This window comes from Trachurus japonicus, chromosome 1 (genome assembly GCF_045865225.1).
Source record: "Trachurus japonicus isolate A0001 chromosome 1, Traja_1.0".
In the NCBI taxonomy this organism is placed as follows: domain Eukaryota; kingdom Metazoa; phylum Chordata; class Actinopteri; order Carangiformes; family Carangidae; genus Trachurus; species Trachurus japonicus.
In genome coordinates, this window is record NC_140907.1 from 25,008,796 (window position 1) to 25,032,818 (window position 24,023).

Genomic DNA, 24,023 nt, shown 5'->3' on the forward strand with positions numbered 1-24,023 from the left:
CATCTCAGGCCTTACAGTTGACACATAGCTGAGCCATTTTGACCAGTTCTCTTCAAAAAAAAAAATCAGTTTGGTTCCTTAGTTTGAATGTAATTCTCTCCATAACACATATATTATAAATGATATCAATCCACTCATTTATTGTTGGCTTGTCTGTCTTAAGCCATTTTCTGGTGAAAGCCTTTTTACACCCCACTAACAACACACTCAAAAGATATTTGTCCCGCCTTGTATATTCAAGTCCATCCAGATCACACAGGTACATGACTTTGAAATGTAAAATCATTTTCCTTTTCCAGCCTCAAGGACGTCAATAACCTCTCTCCAAAATGGAGCCACAGAGGGACAGCTCCAAAAAGTATAAAAATGATTTGCTGAAGTATTTCCACAGGACCTCCAACAGGCAGTCTGATTTGAATAGTTGGTCTTTTGTGCAGGTGAACGAAAGAATCGAGTTGCGTTTTTCCAGCTGAATTCCCTCCAGGAGCGGGAACTTGTCACTGACCGCTGCTGTTTGCAAGTGAGTTTGTCGGTTTTAATTTTATTTCATGGGGATAGGATTTTAATGACTTAGAGAGCTTTGTGTTTAACAGAAATCAGAATTGTTTGAATTGTACTCCTGGTACAATCAAATGCTGTTAATTGGCTTTTGTCCTGTGGGTTTCAATGCATATGAGAATAGCCACCATGCATAAGGCCAAAACAAACTGGTCCCGGATGGGGGAAAAGTTTGCATGTACAATAATATCTATGGGGTAAAAGCCACCTAGTGGAGACGGTGTGTACTAGGGCCTTCTCTCTGAGCCAGTCTGTGGTAGGCGAGGTTGGGAGGGTGTTGTTTAGGGACTCTAAAGCTGTGATTTGGAGGTACATCAGTCCTCCAGACGTTAGAAATTGACAGAGAAATGTTCCCTGTGGCTCAGAGAAAATGATGGCTACACCAAGTGGTCATTGACAAAGCCTTCATTGCAGAGGTGGTTACTCTGCTCTCAACTGGGGCAAAGTTGTTGTCGTTGACAGGGTAACTGTCAAACTAAGAGTTGGGAGCAAAAGGATTTTTTTCCCCATACAGTTGCTTTGTGGACTTTGGGTCATATCCCCAAGGTGTCTTGTCCAGTGCACTGCTCGAATGTGGGGAACCTGTTTTATATATAAGACATTCAGTCCTTATATAACTTGACAAAGTGCTATGTCATTGGCGTTGAGCCCCCAAAAGGTTTTGCCTTGTCACCAGGTTCTGTTAATGAAACTCTCTGGATGAAGCCCAGGAGCTGAGTGTGTCTACCAGGATAACCTCGGGATTTCATCTGTACTTTTTACCAGCGATTGTAGTTGTTTTGGCTCGATTGACCCCTTACCTCCACTGCACACTGTTAGAGGTGCTAAGGACCAGAGAACAGTCAACACTCCTTGAGTCTGAGGCCATTCAACTCCACAGCCGCAGCACCTACAGATGAAGTTCAAGCACAGTATTTCACACTCATGTTCACAAGTGAGGATAAGATCAACAAGCAGTTAACATGGGTAAAGCTTTGGAGTGTTATACAGAAGGGAAATCAACCAGTGGTTTTAAAGTCCTTGCAATGGGTCAGAATTGTGATCAAAGAGTAAAATAAACTAAAATACTTGAATTGTTGCCTGCCATCAAATTTTACATCTTTAGCTCATGTATCCTTAATAATTATTCTATCATACACAATTTAAAATTGTTCATGTGAACATTTTTTTGTTGAAAAATATCACACAGATTACATTTCTATTCAGTAAATCCTGATTATCACTGAATAGAATTCGTCAATCTTTTTATTTAGCTTTGGTGAACACTAGAGGGCAGTGGAGTATTTTTTTCTCCCCTCTTTCTTTTGTCACTAGGTTTGACAAGAATTACTTTGACCCTGACCTAATGAAAACAAAACAACCAATCATGGATTCAGATGCTAATCAGTCTCCTGTTATAGCTAAGTGACTATAATTATTTAATGTTTAGACTTTGTTGTAACCATCACATTTATGTCTAACACATCTACAAAGTAGAGCTTAAAATATTCACTGTGACCAGAACAATGATGCTTGTGGGATTTGTTAAAATTGGCCATAACCCATATAATCTTTCCCACAGATGTGATCTCTCAAGTTCAGCTGCAGCTTCACTTCTTCTCTCTTGACCTTTGACCCCAAAACCGTATCCTGCTTTTTATTGACACATTAATCTGAAATTGCAAAGTGGTGTTGCACCTGGTTTCTGCCATGAAAATCATACATGTCCATGTGCATACACCTGCAAGTAATTTTAAGATTTATATACCTACATATACTGTATGATAGTGTATATGAGAGTATACTGTATGTATATATGAGAGTAGTCTATTCATAAGGCATGTGATTTTTAGCCTGAAACCTGCAGAGCTTTGCAAGTGATCATGTTTAGCATTGTTTTCTTAAGACAGGATTGTTTTGCTAAATGATTTTCATATGCCTGAGGAGTATTATTCCCCAAATCCCTCATAAAGTGCATTATATTAGCAGCTTAGCAAAAGTACCCAGAGAAACACTCAGAGGAAGCTTAAGCATTACCGCCAACCTGATTGTTAGTTTTATTTTAGAGGGGGGGATTCTTGTCATTGAGGGATTTTCTGCTTTGTCATTCTGTACAGGATTTCCCTTTGCCGGGAGAAAAGTACTCCTGTTTGGTTTTTGCGCAGCCACTTCCTCCCTCAAAGGCTGCTCAAACAATAACTCCAACACAGCTGTCTTTTGATTTGAGGAATTCCTCAGATGTGTGTGGAAGCATATTGCTGGTATTAATATGAAATTGATGAAAAAATATACAAAGAAATAATAAATGAAGTAATAATCAATAAAAAAAAAAACATCGGCCAATGGACATATGTCACTGAAATTATTTAGCTTCTTTACAATCAAAATGTCCTTCCTCATATACACAATCAGTGATACTGTATTATAAAAAGGGCCACCCATCACCAAAATAGGGACATGCTTGGTCTACCTTTTCTTTTTCCATTGACATTATAAAATTTGTTGTTTTTGTCACAACACAAAATAGAGTAGCAAACTCTTTGTGGAAGTCCAATTGTACACAAAATGCAGATTTTTCATCTATCAGCCAAACTCTAATGAAATTAGCTCTGTCTTTAAAACTGGCTTGCAGCTAACAAGTACTAATAAATTGTGACAAGAATGACTCAGTCTCTGTTGCACTGGCTCCAGGAATTAGGCTACTGTAGTTGAAAAGTGGGTTAACTCATTCCCAGTCTGTCCATTACTACTTTGTTTTGCCCTGTTTTTTGACATTCTGCAGTGAAAGCATGGCTCAGGTTTGCCAGGGGGTGACGCAGGGAGGTAAGAGCCTGGTAAGGAACAGTGGTGAGTTGTTACCAGTAGCTATGTACGGTATCTCATCTTTCACTGCCATTTATTTTTGTTGTCCAGTATCTTCAATGTACAGTTTGACAAAATGCTTACCATAGAACATAGACTGTATGCCATAGAAGCCTCAAAGTCCAGCCTCCACTTTATTCTCATTGTGCACCTGCAAACATATTGAATGTGGTGGTATTGATATATACTCTCTTTGATATCTTTATATCTCCATATACGCCTGTTTCTATGACCCAAATTTTGTGGACCTATTGGTAATGTATCATTTAGATATGTGTACAGTTCGTACAGTGTTGGGGTCCTGGAGGAGGGGAGTTCAGACTCCATTGTTTCCAGGTCGTGAATACAGCAGCCAAACAATAGGGTGCACTAGGACCCTGAGGCGGGGAAGGCCTCCGCCTCTCTCATTATCCATTGATTTGACAGCGTGAGCGGACGACCAGTCAAAGACAGGATGTGAAGGCGAGAAGGAGGCGGTTTGCGGGTTCTGGTGCGGTACGCCAAAGTTTTGTTAAAAGAAGTTGTTTGTAAGATCGCGACAAGTCCACTGCAATGTCTGTCAAACACGGCTGCTCATTATTCGACACATTTTCAACCGGATAATCCCGAGTTGGCGTTTGGATTATTGCTCCTGCTGCGCGTCTGTAGCTAGAGATCAGCCCACCGGCTCAGTCAGGACGGGAGTCACTCTCTCCGGACTTACTCTCGACTTTTGGACGCTGTGTTTCAGCGTTCAGACTTGTACCAAGTTTTCAGTTGTCAGTGGTGACAGCGGTATTTGTGGAGACTGGCGACGCACACGTGTATCCTCCCTCCTCCTCCTCCTCCTCATCCGGCTCCTCACTCCTCGACCTTTGAGCGCCTTCTGGATAAAAGTAGTTTTTTCTGTTTTGGATTTCGTCCAGAGTTGGAAGACAGCATGTCGCTGAGCAGAAGTATTGAATTTGAACACTTTGAAGAACGAGAGAAGCCGCACCGGGCGCCCAGGACCAACTCGGTCTCCGGGTCCCAGTCCGGCTCCAGAGGTAACGGTCTGGTCCCCAGCCCGGCGCACAGCGCGCACTGTAGTTTCTACCGCACACGCACTCTCCAGTCCCTCACATCCGAGAAGAAAGCCAGAAAAGTGCGGTTCTATCGCAATGGGGACAAATATTTTAAAGGTCTGGTGTATGCCGTGTCCAACGACCGGTTCCGGTCCCTGGACGCTCTGCTCATGGAGCTCACAAGGTCCCTGTCCGACAACGTCAACCTTCCCCAAGGAGTCCGGACGTTGTACACGGTGGATGGAGGCAGGAAGGTCACCAGCCTGGATGAGTTAGTGGAGGGTAAGAGTACTGATGGATGTAACAACCTCTTCATGTTAACGTAAATCATGATTGGGGGTCTGAATATGGTTTTATTGATGCTCGGCTAATGTGCATTGATTCAGGCATGCCATTGATTTTTTTAAAGCTACATTTTGTCTTGGATGTTTGGCCTAATTGCCCCGTGCAGATTCACTCTCCCCTTAGGCAAGTTATACCAGAAGTTTAAAGGGTCACCCAGAACATATTCACATGTTAAAAACTGACTGTTTTTTTGTTGTTTTTGCTATCTACTGTATGGAGAAAGTTTTACAAAAGGTGACTTTGAGGTCAGTTCTCCTGATCCACTGTACAGACATCCATCCATCCATCCATTCATCTCTGGAGAACATCACGGGATAATGAATGCGATGGCGAGCTCTCCTCGCATCGTTCACATAATTTACATCACTGACATAACTCTCCTGACATGTTTGACCCAGTGCCGTCATGCATGGGGATGAACAGAGCAGACCCCTCCTCACTCCAGATCGGTCTCATCTGGCCTCTCCTGTTCAAGTTCCCCCACTTTCTTTGTTTGTGAGCTGACTTTATGTGGGCATGTGTACCACCCCCCCTGTCTGGGAATAAATGTTTGATGACTGTGTTGTTGTGGTTGCAGGGTTCATTGGCTGTTAAAATCTTGATCTCACCCTGGGGGCTTGAAAAACAAAACGTTCCCTCCCCCCCAACCACTATCTGTTATTGCATTGCAGTATTGCAGTCAATTAATGGCTTTTAAGACTGGAAATGTAATTAAATTGCTGAAACTGACCAATAGCAAAGAATAAAACATAGAAATATTATCCACAGAGGAGGGCCTCCCACTGCTGTGTGATCAGTTTAGTCATTCTGAAGAGGTAGAGGGGTTGAGAGTAGTTCCTATACAAATCTAGTGTTAAAACACAGTTGCGCACTGCAGACATGAATGGTGCACAGGCAGTGACCCTTTCACTTTCCTGCTGTGTTGTTCTCTCTGCAGGGACAGTGACCTCAGTAATAAGTTAATCTTCATGTTCAGCCCAGACACTGTCTGTCTGCACCGTCACCTGCCTGCAATCCTCTTCCAACACGAGGGGTTAAAGCTTGGCCAGGCATACTCAGGATCCACTGACCTCTTGACGCAGTCATTGTCCTTATATGCAGGTCTATTTTTAGCCCACATCCTCCTAAAAACTTCAGTCTCATGTGCTACATTAATTTCCTTTGCCCCATCCCCTGAGAGACCGAGGAGGATTTAGGCCAGCGCCTGATCTGAATTCTGTAGCATCACCAGTTTGGTAAATCGAGCAAAAGTTGCTTTTTTTTTCTTCATTTTTTGACACATTAGTTTGACTTTGAGTTTTACTCAGCCTGATGCTGCAACAACTTCTTTTGTCTGAGATCGAAAAGGGTCAGTTCACCCAAATCACACAAAAATCCTTGGGCTTGCCACAAGTAAGACTTCTTGAGGAATGCGCATCCTTCCTCACTGGCGCCATTCTTTTCATTTCACTGTTACCAGTTTTCACCATTAAAATATTTCACAATAGTTCCTGATTGAAAAAAAAACTGAGAGGAAACCCTGTGAATTATCTTGATTATCCAGGATATTTTCTCTGGAAAGATGTGTTTATGTTCTTGAAATGAGATTTTTGTTTAAAATACTGTTAGCACATAACAATAACATTCCTTTCAATCAGGTCATTTGCGATGGCGACAGACGGTCGAGCAAATATCTAAAACCCTCAGCACAGACAAGTGAAATCATTTCCATGGTCAGATTCCATCTTGACGAAGAGGGAAAACACTATTGATGACCTGATTGTCCTGTGTGAATCAGAAGCAATGAATGCAGACTGTTAAGTTCCCACCAAAGTCTCTGAAGCATTAGGCAGACTGCAGGTGGGCCTGGCACTGGTGTCTTGTCCTTGTCTACTTCCCCATCTGAAGAGAGAAGGAACATTACTGCACAGCTCAGCAGTTTGCCTCCATTGATTGAGGCCTGCTGGGTCTCTTTTGTGCTGAAAGCCAATCAAGCACCGTTCACATGTGTGCCCCGTATGGCTGGATGGGATTACTGAGCCAACCAGTGGACTTGAACTGCTGTGCTTGTGGAAAACAACACAGAGAGGTAGCACGTACTGAAGCTTTGTAGTTTACTGTGTGGATATAGGGGGGGCGCTTGATTTGCTGACAGAGGAGCTTTGGTTGGACAAAAACTTTGCAAGTCAAAGGGATTATTTACACAGAATGGTAAAATCGAAACCTTTTTTAAAATTTGTTTACAGTATGTTCAAACTGGCTAAAGATATGAAGTTATTTTATGTCTTGTCATCAGCAACTATGTGGGCAAATGTTACGAATCACAGTCCTGCACTAATTGATTTCCTGTAATGTAATTCATTGCTCATAAAGTTCATTAAGAAGAGAAAACCACAAATGTGAACTCATGCTGAACTTTTCTGCTGCATATCAGGAGCGTGAGGAATAAAAAAACATGGCTTTCTTAAATGGACGGCAGCCATTTGGGACGATACAAGCCACGTGAAATCCCTGTTGCCCCATAATGTCTTCCTCGCTATGGCTGGAGTGCTGCCTCATTGTTCTCACTGCTGCCACGGATGGCTACAGACTAATACATATAGCTATAATCTTTTCTTCTACCTCAGTGTTATTGTAACTGTGTAGCTGTGTTATTGTAGCTGTCAAATAGAACGGTAAGGTCACAGTTTAATGTGCATCTCAAATCTAAGCAAGTAAATGTTTATGCCTCTGCCTTGGCGATTGTTGCTGTCTTTCATGAGACTTGCGTTTCTGACTTAAATAATTAATTCCTGTGATTTGTCCTTGTTGCCTAAAGACAGTTTAAACTGTGTTTTAAATCAGCTTTGACTGATAAAGCCACTCAGTCATGAATATTTTTGAATGTCTAATTTGTGTCTAATCTGTTACCCCAGGCTAAAACTGGGCTGTATCCTGATGGATACTTGAAGGTGGAGTCCTCTGTCTGAGTCTTGGTATTGCACATTGGTATGACATTTTATAAATATTCTGTGGTCACTGAAGCATAATTAAATGAGTTTATTGGACGGCAGAAAAAACACACACACATAGACAGATATGTAATCAATACTATTATCACTGGATGGTGGAGACATGTTAACACTGTTTTGTTTTGATTCTCATTAAATGGCCTTGGTTTTGTGCTGGTGACAGCTCTGTGACCGCTGCAGTCAAAGCTGCCAGACTGGTGAGAGACAGCTCTGTTAAGCTTGACCTCATCTGTTGTCCACATGAGGACAGCAGCCGGTGGCGGGTGGCTGAGGCGCCCTTCGCATCAACGGAGAGAGGTTGCACCTGAGATCAACGCACTCTGGGGAGTGGACGTGTCACCGGTCGCCATCTGAGGGCATCTCAGTATTCTGTCATCTTTTGCGCAGATGAATGACAGCCCCAGTTATGTTTTGTTTTAGTTTTTGCGCAAGAGCTCAGTCCCCTCAGCTGTGTCCTAGCCTTTTAATTAGCCTGTGGTTAATTGCAGGCTTAATAAAACCAGGTATCGTGGGACTCCCTGTCTCATGTGGCCTTCTTACGCTGTGGCTTGATTCATTTATCGTGACACATATCCAACAGTCAAAATGTCAGAGAGAGGATTGATCCTTTATCAGGAGAAGTTATTCTTTTTTACCTAAAGACACTGAACAAGTTTTATATAAGTTAATATAGTATTTCGGGGGCATGTATTACAGGATTATATTTTGCACAGCTTTTAAAACCCAACTCTCATTACCATGCAGTTCCTCTAATATACTACAGTATACACAGCCACTATCACGATATTGATGCACTGATGCAGGCTTGAGCTGTAATCTGATTGTTTACACAGTACTGTGTGTATTACTGGTTCCAGTGAGCTTTGTTTATGCTGGGAAGACATCGTATTAACAAGCTACATTTTCAGTGCGTCAGTTTGTGCATGCCGTTGTTTTTGCAGAAAGCTTGTCTGCAATTTTTTTGTTCTTGAGATGTTTAAATATCCTTACTAAAGACAGAGGAAGTCGGGAATGACAATTCACGCTTTGTTAAATACAATGCCTCTCTTTAAATCAAGTGTTGCCCAGGAGAGAGGGGGTTCACAGTTTGTGAATACTTTTGTGATGAATGCAGCCTGAAGAGAAAATATCTGCCATTTTCCCTCACTTACTCATAGTGGAAGAGAACGGCATCGATGAGCAGAAGTTTCAGCCTCCACTAAACAATCACCAGACATTCCTGCCGTGGTTTTCGTTTAGCGGCCAAACCTCCGGCTACATGTCACATGACTCTCATCTTAAGGGGAAACATTTGCGTGTTAACAGTTCAAATGGAATGCTGGCAGATAAAACAAAATGCTTTGCTTTGGAGAGAAGCCAGTGCAGCAGCTCAACAGCTGAAAGGGAGAGTGGACAGTGTTACGCTGGCCTGGCCTCACTGTGTGCCTTTTTGTTTCAGCAGAGGAATGTTAACTCTTTGTTGTTGCCCTAATGCCATGTGGAAGCATCATTTCATGGTGCATAGTAAACATTTTCCATGTAGGTGTGTTGTTTATGGGTTGGCGGTCCGTCCCATTCTTGTGCACACAATATCTCGGTAAGACCTTGACAGAACTTCTTCAAATTTGGTACAAATGTACACCAGGAGTCAAGGATGACCTGACTAGAATTTGATGGCCATAGGTCAAGGTCACGTTGGTGATATCAAAAACCATTGTTTTGACCTTGTGAATACAATTTCTCCAGAAATACTCACGAGAGTCCCTTAAAATTTTGCACAAATGTCCACTGGGGCTAAAAGACAAATTGTAGCCATTGCTGAAGACCCACAGAAATGACAACATTTCTAAATTCTAATGTCTAATTTAGATGTAGATATGGTTTCTGAGATATTCATGTTTTTGCTCAGTTCTACCAACTTCTTTTTTCCTGCAGGTGAGAGTTATGTCTGTGCCTCCAACGAACCCTTCAGACGTGTGGACTACACCAAGAATGTCAACCCTAACTGGTCAGTGGGCATCAAGACCGGCACATCACGCTCCCTCTCCTCTCTCATCCCGCTGAAGAATGAACTGCAGCGGGAATCCAAGGAGTTCATCAAACCCAAGCTCGTCACGGTGATCCGCAGCGGTGTCAAACCCCGCAAGGCAGTTCGGATACTGCTTAACAAGAAGACGGCACACTCCTTTGACCAGGTGCTCACGGACATCACGGATGCGATCAAGTTGGACTCTGGAGCTGTGAGGAGACTGTACACCTTAGAGGGCAAGCAGGTGAGTCCGTTAACTATGAGTTCAGACTGAATTACATAACATGACAGTTGGAGGGAGTTAACCACATTGTTCTGAGGTTGGACAATGTGCATTATGAAAACCAGATGGAACTGCGAGGCTGAGCCTCTCAGCCAATGGTTTTATCTCCAAAAACCTCTGTGATTTATAGGCTTCAGCTGTGTCAGCAGTCTAGGTAATTACACCCCATTTAATCATCCATACATAATTACACGCCACAGTTATTTCAACAAGGCACTAATGAATACACTTTAGAGTTCAGACCTTTTACCATATCCATCAGTATAGTTTCCTCCGTGCCTCATCCAACCCTATTAAGCTATTTGAGCTGTTTTCACCGTAATCCTATCCACCTGGGACACATATACTATAGTAACGATGCCATTTGAAATTCTCATTGAGGGTCCCTCACGAGGTGAGCTTGAACACATGGTGCCCCTCCTTAAAAAAGATTAATATCAACGTTGCCTCATCTGGGAGAAGTCTTACATGATAATTATTTTGTATATGAGTTTAAGTCAGCAGACAGAATTAATTAACTTTAGATGAGTAAGAGGAGCTAATGTAACAGATAGTAAATGATAGGGAAAATAAAGTAAGCAGTAAAATGTCAAAAATGCATATACGTAGTAGTAGTAGTAATAATAAAAGTTGTATCCTCATTTCAGACATCTCACTTACACTCTACTATCGATTCTGAAACAACTTTGTTGAGAAAACTAAAATATGCAACTTATGATTGTTTTCCTTAAGTAGCTGCAAACTACCTCATTATCTCTTCACATTCGTGCACCAGTAGATTTCAGAACAGAGTTTACTGCCAGTGTAGTTGTAAAAACATGCAATAAACAAATACCAAAAAATAAAAATGGAAAGCTTTACGGGTGTATGTGTGAGAGGCATGCAAATGAAGTCGCCAATGAACTGCGTTTCCACTGGAGTTTTAACTGTCAAAGACTGCACTAAAATCTTTTTTTTAATGTTTGTTGGTTACTTCTGTGGGTTGTTTGATGGTAGTATGTTGTGCTATGTGTCACTCCAAACATAGCTGAAACTGCACAAATGAGGAAATGCATATCATTTCCTCATAATGCATAACATTTCCTCATAAAAAGCCACTGGTTGTAACAAAGTTTTGTTTTTGGGTACCTGATTATAGCTTTGCTGGTTCTACTTAAAAACTCACCTTGTTTCATTTTCACTTGGATTAGATTGTATTTCTTTAAAGGGACAACGAGGAGTTTTGGAAAAGCAAAGCGTTTTCACACTACATTTATGAGCCTCCGCGCGCACCGAGAAATTCTTTGACCGGCGCAAGACGGACTCATGTTTTCATTCATCAATAATTAAAGTCAGAGGTTCGAAAACGATCACATACTGTCATAGTTCCGACCATAAACGGCAATTTGGCAGCGTTATTCTCATGACTCGCCACAAAACCGAAAGTAAAGAAATGCTGGTCAGCTCGACCAGCATTTCCGCCACCACTAATAATAACAAAATAACGATAGAGACAAAACGATATATTTATCGAAAATGGGCCCATTAACAAGTGTGGGTAGCGTAGATTCATCCACCTTAACGTGATACTTTTTTATAACCAAATAGAAACTCCTCATTGTCCCTTTAAATTAACAATTCCTTTGTATAGAGGTGATGGTGAATATTCATTGAAAAGAACCTGATTTGATGATTGTGTACAAGGCAACAGAAACATCGGTGAGATTTTGAATGAAAGATCTGAAGTTTTCAAGTACCAAAAACTGAGTTTTGAAAACACTGCTTTTTTAGTTTGAAAACTGCATTGCATTGTGGTCTGCACAGAGGTTGTTTCTGATACAGGGTGAAAATGTTTATCTGGACAGTTGTAGTTTACACAGAGCTTGGAATAGTGAGGGGTGACAAAAAGGATCTCTTCACATCAAATATTAAAAGGTTAAAAGTGAGAATCAGAGTTTGAAAAGCAAAAGCAGCTGATGTTTGTTTCCTGTGAGCCGACAGGAGACTTTCTGGACCGGACAGTCCAGACAAATGACTCATGAGAATAGTGATCCTTATCACCTCTGACAGAGCCAGCCCAGCATCCTTTCTGTCAGGCCAGCAGTGCACAGGAACACAGTCTCTAATGATTATGTAACCGTGTCCAGAATATTATTATTATATTTACGTTATCTTGGCATGAAGTGTTCCTGTGCTGGATGCTCTTAGACTTGAGTCTTAAATTATTAAATCATACTTTATATTATATTATACTTTAAATGATAAATAAACACCAAGTGACAAAGGACAGAATTCAGCTGTCCTCTCTGTGTTTAAACTTGTAGAGCATGCTGCATCTCTGGCTAGACTCCAATCAAAGTATTACAGCAGGTGTTTCCATCAGTTGTCATGAGTAAAACACCAGCTGTGAAATCACTGAATGGGGTGTGGCCAAATTTAAAGTTGGAACCCCCCAAAATTTTTTGCTTATAATTAGCTGCATTGGGTGGGGAGATATGGCTGCATACTTAGTGTAGACTCAAGATGTTGAAATGTTGAAAGACATGGTGCCAAAAAGGAGCATCACTTAATAATGCATTGTCCACAGCTGCACATATAAATTTTCCCTGTGTGAGAGAAATTTAGTTTGGTTCTCCACTGTGACTAGTTCAGTCTAATATCTGTGGCCTTAAGCATTGATAACGTCTCTATTCCCATCGCTCAGTAAATTCCATGCAGACCATGTCAGCCATGTCACGCTCCATCTTCCTGTGAGGAGTGCAGACATATGGGCTGCACACACCTACGATAACTTTTGTCAGTGTAACGTGGTGTTAACTGTGCCTTTCCAACTATCCTACACTCTGCCTGGAGTGAAAGAATGAGCTGCAGCCCTGAAATAAGTTTGAAAAACACCCAATCACTGACTGAGACATTTTTAGAGGAGCATCTTGTTACTCTTGCTTACACTCACTAATAACATAACCTGATGTCTCCTGACATATACAAAGTCTGTGAACCAGCAAATATGATACACTCCCATATACATTGTTACGTGCCAGTCATTGTTTTATGCCCATTATCTTGTTTTCATAGTCATTCAGAGACAAAGTCGCCCAGCCCTACTTTGTAATGTTGAGTTATTTGTTTGATCTAATAATTTTGAGAAGAGGCTGGAGGAATGTTGGACTGTGACGCCACACCCTTCTTCTTTAACCCAGGCATCAACAGTTGCATGGGGGGGTTAGTGTGAAGGCCACGATGGCGTCACAACCTTTTAAGCACATGTTTGCAGTGAGTGAGAGTCACAGTTGTCCTTCATTCAACCAGACTTTTGTTTCATTTTATAAAACCTATGAAAAACACCTTGTAAGTTGAAGTATTTGGGGGCTCAAATGTTCAATCCATGTTTTGTTTTTCAGTGTGCACTACTGTACATGCATAAAACATCCTAGCTACCTGTCCAACATTCAGACTTTGAACTTCAAAATGAATTGATATATTCATGGCTGAATTTCAGTCTTGCTCATAAATGGACTGTAAACATGCTATACCATGATATGGCCAGGAAGAAGACAAAATAAATCATAAAATGATTGTAGCTCCTAATGTGATTTAGCAGTAAGGGCAAGTCATTTAAGAAAAATCCCAAACCACACAGCGGCTCAGGGTTTTTTTTTGGGGGGGGGGGGGTTTGGTAGGCAAGTGTAATGTTCTTATATTGGACTGAGGATTGGATTGAAGATGGATGACAGCCAGTTGAATCCCCCAACATAACACCAGCGTTAATGGCACAAGGAATTCAGTGAGATTTCATGCAGAGAATTTGATTTCCTTTTTAGCGTTTTATATTAAATTCATGAATCAATCATTTTTAGTAGGGATTTGGGACATGTACTACACTATGTTTGAGGATTAAACTTGTATATTACAGATGACACATTACACAGCTCATGCTGAGTGTCTTCAGATATTCACCACAGGATTTTTAATGATAAACACATCAGACTTCAGTCACAGCTGTCTTTTTTATCCTCCCTTGATAGATGATGTCTAGTCATTGCTAGAACATAAACACATCCATCCATCAATCTGCCAAGAAGATGTAGATGGAGACCAGAGTTTCTTCTATTACTCATCTTACATGGTGTTAGCAAATGCTCAGTCCTCTATAGCAGTAGTACTGTAACTTTTGGATTAAAGCAACTTTTGGCTCTGGCTCCAGCTGTTTCCTTTCTATATATCCAGACACAGGATATAAATGTGTCAAATTAGACAAGGGAAATATTGTTTTACATATATCAAATTCGAAATGATTTGATGATTAATTCATGTTGACAAATTCTCCTGCAATATCCTGTCCTTACCCGCTGCTGTTAACAGACGTTGCCAAAATTTTGTTAGGTTGCGTTTCAGAAATAAAATTATGGCCTAGTTTTTCAGCTCTACTCTGAACAGATCTTTAACGTGATAATGTTAATTGTTTAAAATTGGCAGGTGTCTTCTTGGCATATTGTCTTAATGATGACTCAAAGGAAGACTTTTTACTTTAGACTTCACATTTCTTACTAAAAAGTGACTACCAAGTGAGGGATATCTGTAAAGCCTCAGTGCATTAGGAGCCCTCGCTCGTTGTAAGCACTTAGCACTACAGCCATTCAATAAGTGCAACTAGATCTGGTAAAGATGTGCACTAAAATTGCTTAGTGAGTGGTTGTTATAGGTATTACTCTCTTTGCCTCAGTACGATTGACTCAATCAAATTAAAAATCCAAAAGCAGAGGTTTAACCCATTAAGCCTGTAACCTGATCCTGTGACCAGAGCCGGATACCTGACAGCTTCCTGTCCACATCAATAGCAGTTAGTTCAGTTTAAATCAGGGGGGCTTTAAAAAAAATTCAAAATCAAATTTGAGACACATTGCTTTCACTGCTATTGGAAAGGGTTTTATACAGTGTATTGGCTGTAGTGAAGGACGGGAATTTTGGGAAGCTTGTTTACCTTCAAACCACTAAGTCAGACCAGCGGATCAATATCATGTTCAGGAAGCCCAGAGAATAATTAGTGTAGTGTACATTACACCAAAATGAAAAAGTATACTGTGGCTATGCTTTTTTCTACTTTTGTCTATATTGGTTAAATAATCACATAACTTAAGAACATACAGTTGCAAAGAATAGGTTACATTTTAGAGCTAGCTATGTAGCTTACAGTAGTACACAGCAGCACAGTTATTACAACTCTTCTCCCATTTTCTTCTGTATCCTGCTACATCTGTCTTCCTACTGTAGGTGTAGGTGAAATTTTGTTTTAAAGTGATAACGTAATTATCCTCCTTCATCATTGTCTGTAGTTACATTTCCCAGCTGTAAAATAGAACACTTCTTAATAAAATTGAGTACTGAGCAACGCTTGCACTTTTTTTTGGACATCCACTGCACAAAGGTCAAGTGTGTTGCGGTGACTGGCTGATGAATGCATTAACTGAGCTGCCTTCATGAGTCCCAGCAGTTAACTATGGAAAATCACATGTTAGCACCAGATTGAACAAAGACCCATAGAATCTATAAAAAGCTTTACTTTGCACTCCTAGAAAGTAAAGCTCTTGACTCACTCTAACCCTCTCACACACACACACACCAAATGCCTTCCAGCAGCAGCCTGCCATCTGCTCCTCCAAAATCAAATCACAGGTCCCAGCCACACGGTCTGCCCCCCTCCCACTGATGCACACACACACACACACACACACACACACACACACACACACACACACACACACACACACACACACACACACACACACACACACACACACACACACACACACACACACACACAGAAGCCCCCCACTGGAGCCCTGGCCACCACCAGATAATTAGACTTATAAACTGGAAGGGAGGGTTAAAGTGCAGCTGTCAGGTGTGTGTTTGTGTGTGTGTGTGTTTGTGTGTGTTCATGGATGTGCATCTTCACACAACACATCTCTGTCCACTCTCCTTTCTGGATTCAAAGCTGCTCCTCAGACTGAATGCTAATTGTAGACGGTGGTTATCAGAGCCAACAGAATCAGCTGCTGCTTTTTAGAAAACCCTGTTTTACATCTCAAAGCTGACTGGGCAGGCAGAAAATAAGATCTCCCTATTTTTCATTGTTTAATCAATGCATTCATTAATTTGGTGAACAGTTAGCAGTCCAGTACTTGCTAAATTCTCCTTTTTTATGTAGAAATCTTTCAGGAATGATTCAAGGGAACTATAGAAATATTGACAAAGGGGATGGGCCCCATGTGATTAAGAAGAGAAGCAGCAAGTGTGAGCATATAACTGTAGACACTGAGCAGCCATTAGAATAATTTCATTAAGCTGGCAATTCATTAAGCTTGGTCAAATACACATTAAAACTGAATGATAAGGGGATCTGTAGCATTTTTCATCGAAATATACTTTACGCATTATCTGCATTGTTGATGTAGTGCTGTGGTTACACTACTGTCATTTAAGCAGCTTTAGTTTCGCTTCAGTTGTCGTGATGGTTTAATCAGGCAGTTTCTGCTTTCAAGTCATCATGGTGTTGACTTTTACACATACATACCTAGATCTAAGTTTAGTTTTCTGCAGCTCTCTGTTGTAATGTGTAGTGTGGGGTAATGCAAGACTTAAAAAAAGAAATTGATTAAGTTGAATCATCGTTAAACAGCAAAAATGTTCATACCTGATCTGAGAAGCCTCAGTTGAAGACGGGGTGAGAAGCTGGCTGTCATGGAGGGGAGGGTGTTGTTGTTTGAATATGGGATATGTTAGGACAGTCTCTCCCAGAACACATTCACAGTGTTGCTCATGTGGAATGTCACATAAATTTGCATGACAAAGGGAAAAAGTAGTACTTCTTTGCTGTGGTTACAGTGTTTGTTTTGAGGTTCTGTCAGTGTTTCTGAGATGTTGGGTCCATGAGATTTTCGTCCAGACTTTCTCTCTCCCTACTTGTAGCCTTCAGCCCTCTGTGACCCTGACACATAGTAGGTGAGAAAAGGCAGCCTGCATGTACTGCTGTTATTAAAACATTAGTGATCGATGTGGCGTACCACACTCAGTGCATGGTGTGTGAGTGACAGATCAGTTCTTTGATCTGACATTGACAAAGCTTGAGAGCAAAACAACCTGGAATCTTGAATGTAAAAAGTGTAACACATTACGATTAAAAAGTGTAACACATTACGATTAAATTTACAATTAAATTATTTAAGCGTATAGGTGTTTATACAAAAATGCTTTAATCCTCAATCGATTAATATTGATAGTCCCCCAATCTTGTTGTCCACTATATAACACATATGGCCTCCTCTAGACTCAGTTTATCCCACATCAGTAGACCCACCGCTGAGCCATGAAGACATATCATTTGCAAAACAGTACAATTTCTGTCAAGAGATGTTATGTGAAAACATATAATTATCTTTAGATGTTTTCAAACAAAAGCAGTACGGAAATACAGATCTGTCTTATAATTTAAACAAGTCGAACATTGTTTTTCTCTCTATAAAATGATTTTTTACTGTGTGCATTGAAAATCCTGAAACACATTTGCCTTTCACAATCCTTTTCCCCAGTGATGTTATCAGGATGACAGCCAGTCTGCCCATTAACCAGGGGCTGGAAACAGACCTGGACCGTTCAGACTGCTGAGCTGTAAGGGCTCAAATGCTTGTCTCTCTCTGAAAATCTTTAAAGGCCTTTTCAGTGCAGAGAGCAAGTTGAGGAATGGGAGAGGACATCAGACTCGGCAGATGGCTCAAATGTAATGTTTTCCTTTTTTATTTACATCTTCACAGTTAATTGGATGTTTTGTGTCGTTGGTAATAAACTGAGGAGAAAGTTATTGTACAGTATATCTTGAGAAAATCTACACAAGCAATCTTGATTTATGAAAGAAATTCAATTACATAAACCGAGGGCTTTAATTAGGTTTTTCATCTCTTTTGTTTGCTACCTCCCAATCTGTATCACTCTGTCCTGTCAGTGGGTTTGAGTGAAATTGTTAGAGGCAAGCGCATTAGGGCGTCTGCACGGATACAGTGTGCACAACAAAAGCTGAAGGTCACTCACAGGTCTGAGCACTGCAGCAGTTTCATCCAGTCCCAAAGAATGTGACACCGTGCTGTGAGTCAGCAGCAGGCGGACAGTACACACTGGGAAAACTCTAACTGAAAACTGAACACTTCATCTAAAATAATGTTTCTGTCATTTTCACCAGAGACCAGGCTCTCCACTCCTGTAGACGTGAATTGGGAATGGAAAAAGAACTCAGACTTATTCCATGACATTTCTCAGTCTCTTTCCAGGCATTGTAGTGGCTCTAATGGACATTTGCTCCACAGTTTTTCACTTAACTCATGTAGTCACCAACAAAATACACTCTGTGTCTAGAAGGTGCGTTGTAGACCTAACCTTACTGCCAACTGTCCTAAAAGAAGCTACCAAACTGGAAAATCATCATCATCAGAAACACAAACACATGTGAAAAAAACTCTGAAAGAGAAACTAAAGAGGTAAGTAGAACTGAGTAGATTAAAGGGATAGTTCACCCAAAATTCAAATTTCACTCATTATCTACTCACCCTCATGTCGACTAAGAGCTGTGAGAATGTGAGTCCTCCGTGCCTTCTCTGAGTTATGGGGGGGTCCGTGTAGCAGTATTTGTCCATATAATGGTTGTCAATGGATACCAACTTTCTTCGTCCAAAAAGACACACCAAAAGACATCCAAATACCTCCATACTGCTCGTCTGTAATGTCCCTCTTGTATTGAAGCCCCGACATGAGAAATTGTTCCGCCGGTCAGTGCAAATCACGCAAGATTTGCACTGACACAGGAAGAGCAGTGAACTGAGACACTGGGAGCTTCCGCTACAAACAAGCTTGAAATATAGACTTATTTAATTTTTTCGGAACAATTTCTCATGTCGGGGCTTCAATACAAGAGGGACATTACAGACGAGCTGTGTGGAGGTATTTGGATGTTTTTTGTTGTGTCTTTTTGGATGAAGAAAGTTGGTATCCATTGACAACCATTATATGGACAAATACTGCTGCACGGATCCCCCCGTAACTCAGAGAAGGCACGGAGGACTCTGAAAATTCTCACAGCTCTTAGTCGACATGAGGGTGAGTAGATAATGAGTGAAATTTGAATTTTGGTTGAACTATCCCTTTAAAAACCTGCTTCTCCACGAATTACTTTTCCAGATGAAATTTTAGTGACTTCTCGACAGCAACAGTGAAAATTTGCTCAACAGATCTGCTCAGTTTGAAGAGACCAATTCTACTTACTGTTACGTGAAAAGAAAACTGTTTCATTTAACAATGTGCTCCATAATGACTAATTTATCTACTGAAAGTTGCCCTCAGTATTTTAATGAAAAGCATTAAGCATTTTAACATGAATAGAATAGAACAGAATAAACTTTAATGTCCCACAGGGGAAATTTGTTGTGGACTCAGTGCATGGTAAAAAGCTGCCTTAATATACATAAAATACGTTCCTTGTGTTGCTGACTTTTGAGGGCAGAGTTGTGTGTGTGTGTAGGAGGTGGTTGCTGGTTTGCGTGACACTGATGCATCGTGGCATCACCTCGAATGACACACTCCTAATGATGATGATGGCCCCTGTGACCCCAATACATGAAACCAGTCCATGGCGTGCAGGTCGCGTGTTTAGCGTGGACATGTCGGTTCAACAATTAAAGGGGTTTTAGGTTCATCAAGGAGTCTGAATTCTTCTCACCCTCTTATCATACTGATGCTATCTTTGTCAGGCAGGAGGACAGTGGAACCTGCTGGCAGTTACAGACAGATTAGTACCACTGTCTCCCTCTCCGACTAGCTAAAGGCAAGGCCACACAAGGGCTCCATCTGATTGTCAGGCTTGAGCTGTTTTCAGGGCCAAGTCTGGATTAAACGCCACCATTTAGGTCAACAGCCATGAAATTTGCATGCGCACCTATTGTTCTGTACCGTTCTGTCATTAGCATACAGCCCCATCTGACGCCAGAGCACTGACAGCCAGGAGTATGTGCTGTGTATCTATTATATGTGATACTGTGCTCTTCTATACAAAGTAAGTTTAACATGTGTGCATTTGCAGTGGTATTCTGTACATGTGTCGTCAGGTGTTTTCTCCATTTGGTTGTGTACTACCTGTTTGTTTGCATTTTTCTTTTGTAGCAGAGCCATCTAAGGTGAACTTTAAATGTGTGAACACACATTTAGGGGAAGAGGAGAGAAAAGGCGTCGGGGAGGCACCATTTAGCAGATATTTTTTATTTGAGCCATTGGAAACAGTATCTGGAGAGAAAAAGTTAAACTGTCACACTCCTAACTTTGCTTGATGTTAATAAATTTGACTTGTCTTTCAAAATAAAAGCCTGGCAGTCAGAGATGAAATCCGTGCAAGTCAGAGAAGATCAAGCCTTGGCATAGCCTGGTAGCTGTTTGGCCTTTGGAAATAAAAACCTACAAACTCCTCTTTCTTGCCCTATAGTAGATGGCTTTCACACAAAACCATGAGCACGCACACACAAGCGCACACTGCATTGATGCTTGTTCTTATAGCCTTGGTGGGTGAATCGGACATACTTCATTGTATTTATAAAGCAAAAGTGGCTGTTTTCACAAGTGCTGGCATGATACCCTGCACTGACAGACAGGAAAACAAAAGGCCGGCAGACGACAGAGAGCCGGGGTGTCCGGGGGTGTATGGGGGTGGGGTGGGGGGTTGGGGGGCAACGGGGCTGTCGGCTGTGCAGAGCGTGTGGAGGCTTCACAAGAGGGAGGGGGGGTTGTCCATTGTGTGCTGTGTGATCTCAACTGCTTGTTTTGTTTGGTTGTGTTTGTTCAGGCCTGGCTCTCCTCCAGTCTTTGCAGCAGGCCTTTCTCTCCCCCAACAGGAGAGTTGACATCATGATATGGTTATGCCTCAACACTATTGTTTGTCTACTTGAGTTTAATCATGCAGGCGAGGTCTGATTACCTCAGCAAGATTTGGCATGTTGATGTGAGGAATGTTTTTGAGTTGGGCGGAGCGTGAGATTCATCTAAGTGATGCTGACAACTGTAGCGTGTATCTGATACTGATGGTGAAGTTTCATTTACACATCAAACAGTGTCTCATGTCTCAGTTGTCTTGAGGTGTAACTCTGTAACTGGGGCTTTTTTAGGAGAGTTTTTGTTTTTCATTTAGACTCCGAGTAGCATAGCAATGAGATGCTGGATGCACTAAGAGATACTAATGTACATCTCTGGAGACTTTTACTGGAGCTGCAATATTGTACTCTGAGCATTTATTGCTAAATGGCTCTTTTAAGTCCAGTAATTTTTTGTTGATTTTTAATTGGAGACAGAGGATTATGATAATTTGCAACAAAAACAAACACCTTATGCATCTCTTGTGGATCTTGTTGAGCCTCAGCAATTCTGCAAGTCTCATTTTCTAAATGAGTGAAGTAATCTACTGAAGCTCATCTGGGAGAGAAGCTGTGTGTGTTTGTGCGTGTGTGAGCATCTTTAGGCTTTTACTCCCAGTTCCTTCACTCTGTCTTACACAGCTCAGTCGTCAAGAGCTCAGCACTCATGTACATTCAGACACCCTGAGGTTATGTACTGTCTCTCAGCCTGACTGTGACTTGCAGGAGAGAGAGGGAGAGAGAGAGGCAGACAGCTGTGTTAATGTGTGATAGACCAACCCACCACAGGCTGGTGTGAGGAAGAGTTCACTGCAGCGCTGTGGAGTTTCCCCACATTGTCTACCGATGTAGGGAAACTGCCCCTTTGAATTAATGCCTGTTTTGTTCTGAGGTGCCTTTACTGTCTCCTACGGTGGCCCCGAGAGCTCAAAGCACATGCAATAGATAAAACAAACAAATTCAGGAAACATCTTCATCAATCTGACCAACAGATGTGCTGCAAATACTCACAAAAGGAGTGTCCCTAGCGCACACAAGAGGGCCTTTGAAGTTAAAAGCAGAGACAGTTTAGAGAGAAGACATTTAAAAATCACTCCCTGTTTCTGTGTCATGTGGCTTTCGCCACCTCCTCGCCACTTTGAGGAGAACACCAGCAGGTCTATTCATTCAAATGGGAGAAGTGAATAGGAACAGAGATTAGTATTGGATCCCTTTTTTACAAGCCACATCTTTTCTGCTCATTTTGACGTTTTTCAATATTGACAGAAAAAGGAGGAGAAAATGAACTTCACTCAAGACCCGTCTCTGTGTTGCCAACACACTCCCACCAGATCTGGTACACACATCTCTTCTCTCTGTCGGTTCTGGTTCTGGTTTCACTGCTGCATTCATCGATTTACGATATGTGCAGCCATGAACTGAAAGCGAACTGAAATAAAATTTTTATTTCTTAGAATAATATTTTAAGACTAATATAATGCAATGCTGATCAAATATTAAGAAACAAGCAGCAAAATGAGCCATAAATTCACACTGTATAGTATGTAGTGTCGTATTAAATATTTTTATGTTTTTGAATGAACGAGCAAGCATGACCGCGCCCGCTTAGGAGACAGGAAGTGTAAACCATTTATTTCATACTATGGCTGCTTTTTGCAATTTGTTATCTCCTTTCATCTATGTTAAAAACCATTAGACAAAATCCCAGCCAGGTTCAACACATTTTATTGTCCCCTAGAAATTCCTTCCGTCGTATTGTGAGTTGCAGGACTTGTGTTGTCAAATTGATGCAGGTGTTTTCTAAAGATGTCTATGGTTTGTTTATTTGCATGCTGTGTTTAGTCAAGATGCAGTGTCTGGAGCTCTCAGCGCCACTTTAACCTCCAGATGAAATGTCCTGTTTCTGTTTATTCTGTTCAAACCCAAGAAGGCATGCATGCTACTTCATCGTGTTTCTTCTTCAGTGCTTTGGTGTCTTGGATGTTTAACATCAGTGTGTTTAGCAGGTACTGGTTTGTGTGGGAGTGATTTAATGACGGGCTTAGATTTCTCATTGCTTTTCTTCATGCCGACACCGTCGCCGCCTTGTCTTAGTTGTTACACGTGCCTGAGATTTACTTCTCTAATCCAGAGGAATTAAACATCTCAGGAAGGAGTCTCTGTGAGTGAGAGTTCAAACGGAGTTAATAACCTGGTTGACTTTAGCTTCAGCATCACCCTGACAAACTTAATAGGCATCTAGCTATCTGCATGTTCTCAAGTAACAGCTCTGAGCGAGGGTTTAACCCTGTGTAAAGAATGCACATGGTTCAACATAAAAGATCATTTCCTTGTGTAACAGCAGGTGTGTGTTTGTGTGTGTGTGGGCTGACTCTCCACACGGCGAAAGGTGCAGCGATTTTGATCTGTCTTTTTATTTTTGTCCTTCCCTCTGGACTCCACCCACCTTATTCGCTTCTTGCTCATTTGGCTCAGGGTGATGAGCAGCAATGAGGGGGTCTGGAGCTGCATGGGGCTGATGATATCTAATGATTACAGTGATCATCCCGTCAGCCATCGCAAGCAAGCAGAGCCTCCACTTTCATGTGTGTCTCCCCTCCAGCCGTTTGTCGTCTTTTCCACTGCCCTAAATACTCGGCTCCTGCTGTTGTGTGGCAATTGTATTTGGAACAATAAGCCCTTATTTAAAGTGAAGACTGTTCCCTCTAAAGATCTAGATGCAGTGTATTGGTACAGTATGTGGTGAATATTTCTGAATAGTAGATATTTTCGGCTTGTTTTCATGCCTCGTAAGTCATAACATAGGTTTAAAATGTTTGTTTTTTTTAAGTTAAAGGTTTGCAACTGGTCTTATAAACTTAAATTAATTCCCACACTTTTATAATGTGAACACACTTCAAGCCCTTGGCCTGTATCTATTTGCTGTGTTGCCAAGCCAAGCAGGGCAGAAAGTACAGCAGGCAAACTGAAGGGCACAGACGGACGGTGAGAGCAAGAGAAACTCAGACATACGAGAGGGAGGGAGACGGAGAAGAG

The 24,023-nt window shown here is 41.4% G+C and overlaps 1 protein-coding gene across 9 annotated transcripts in view; it reads left to right on the forward strand.

Annotated features, from left to right (window-relative positions):
• Positions 1-24,023, forward strand: part of dclk2a (doublecortin-like kinase 2a) — a 140,608-nt gene that overhangs the window by 95,430 nt on the left and 21,155 nt on the right. For 6 of the 9 annotated variants that reach the window (XM_085782260.1, XM_085782268.1, XM_085782240.1 and 3 more), the window contains exons 1-2: positions 3,841-4,724; positions 9,692-10,029. In XM_085782260.1, coding sequence (XP_085638386.1) covers positions 4,319-4,724; positions 9,692-10,029 — 744 coding nt within the window. In that variant the 5' untranslated portion in view covers positions 3,841-4,318. Of the gene's footprint in view, positions 1-3,839; positions 4,725-9,691; positions 10,030-24,023 lie in introns of those variants that run through there. The other 3 variants (XM_085782221.1, XM_085782229.1, XM_085782295.1) reach the window with 2 other exon arrangements.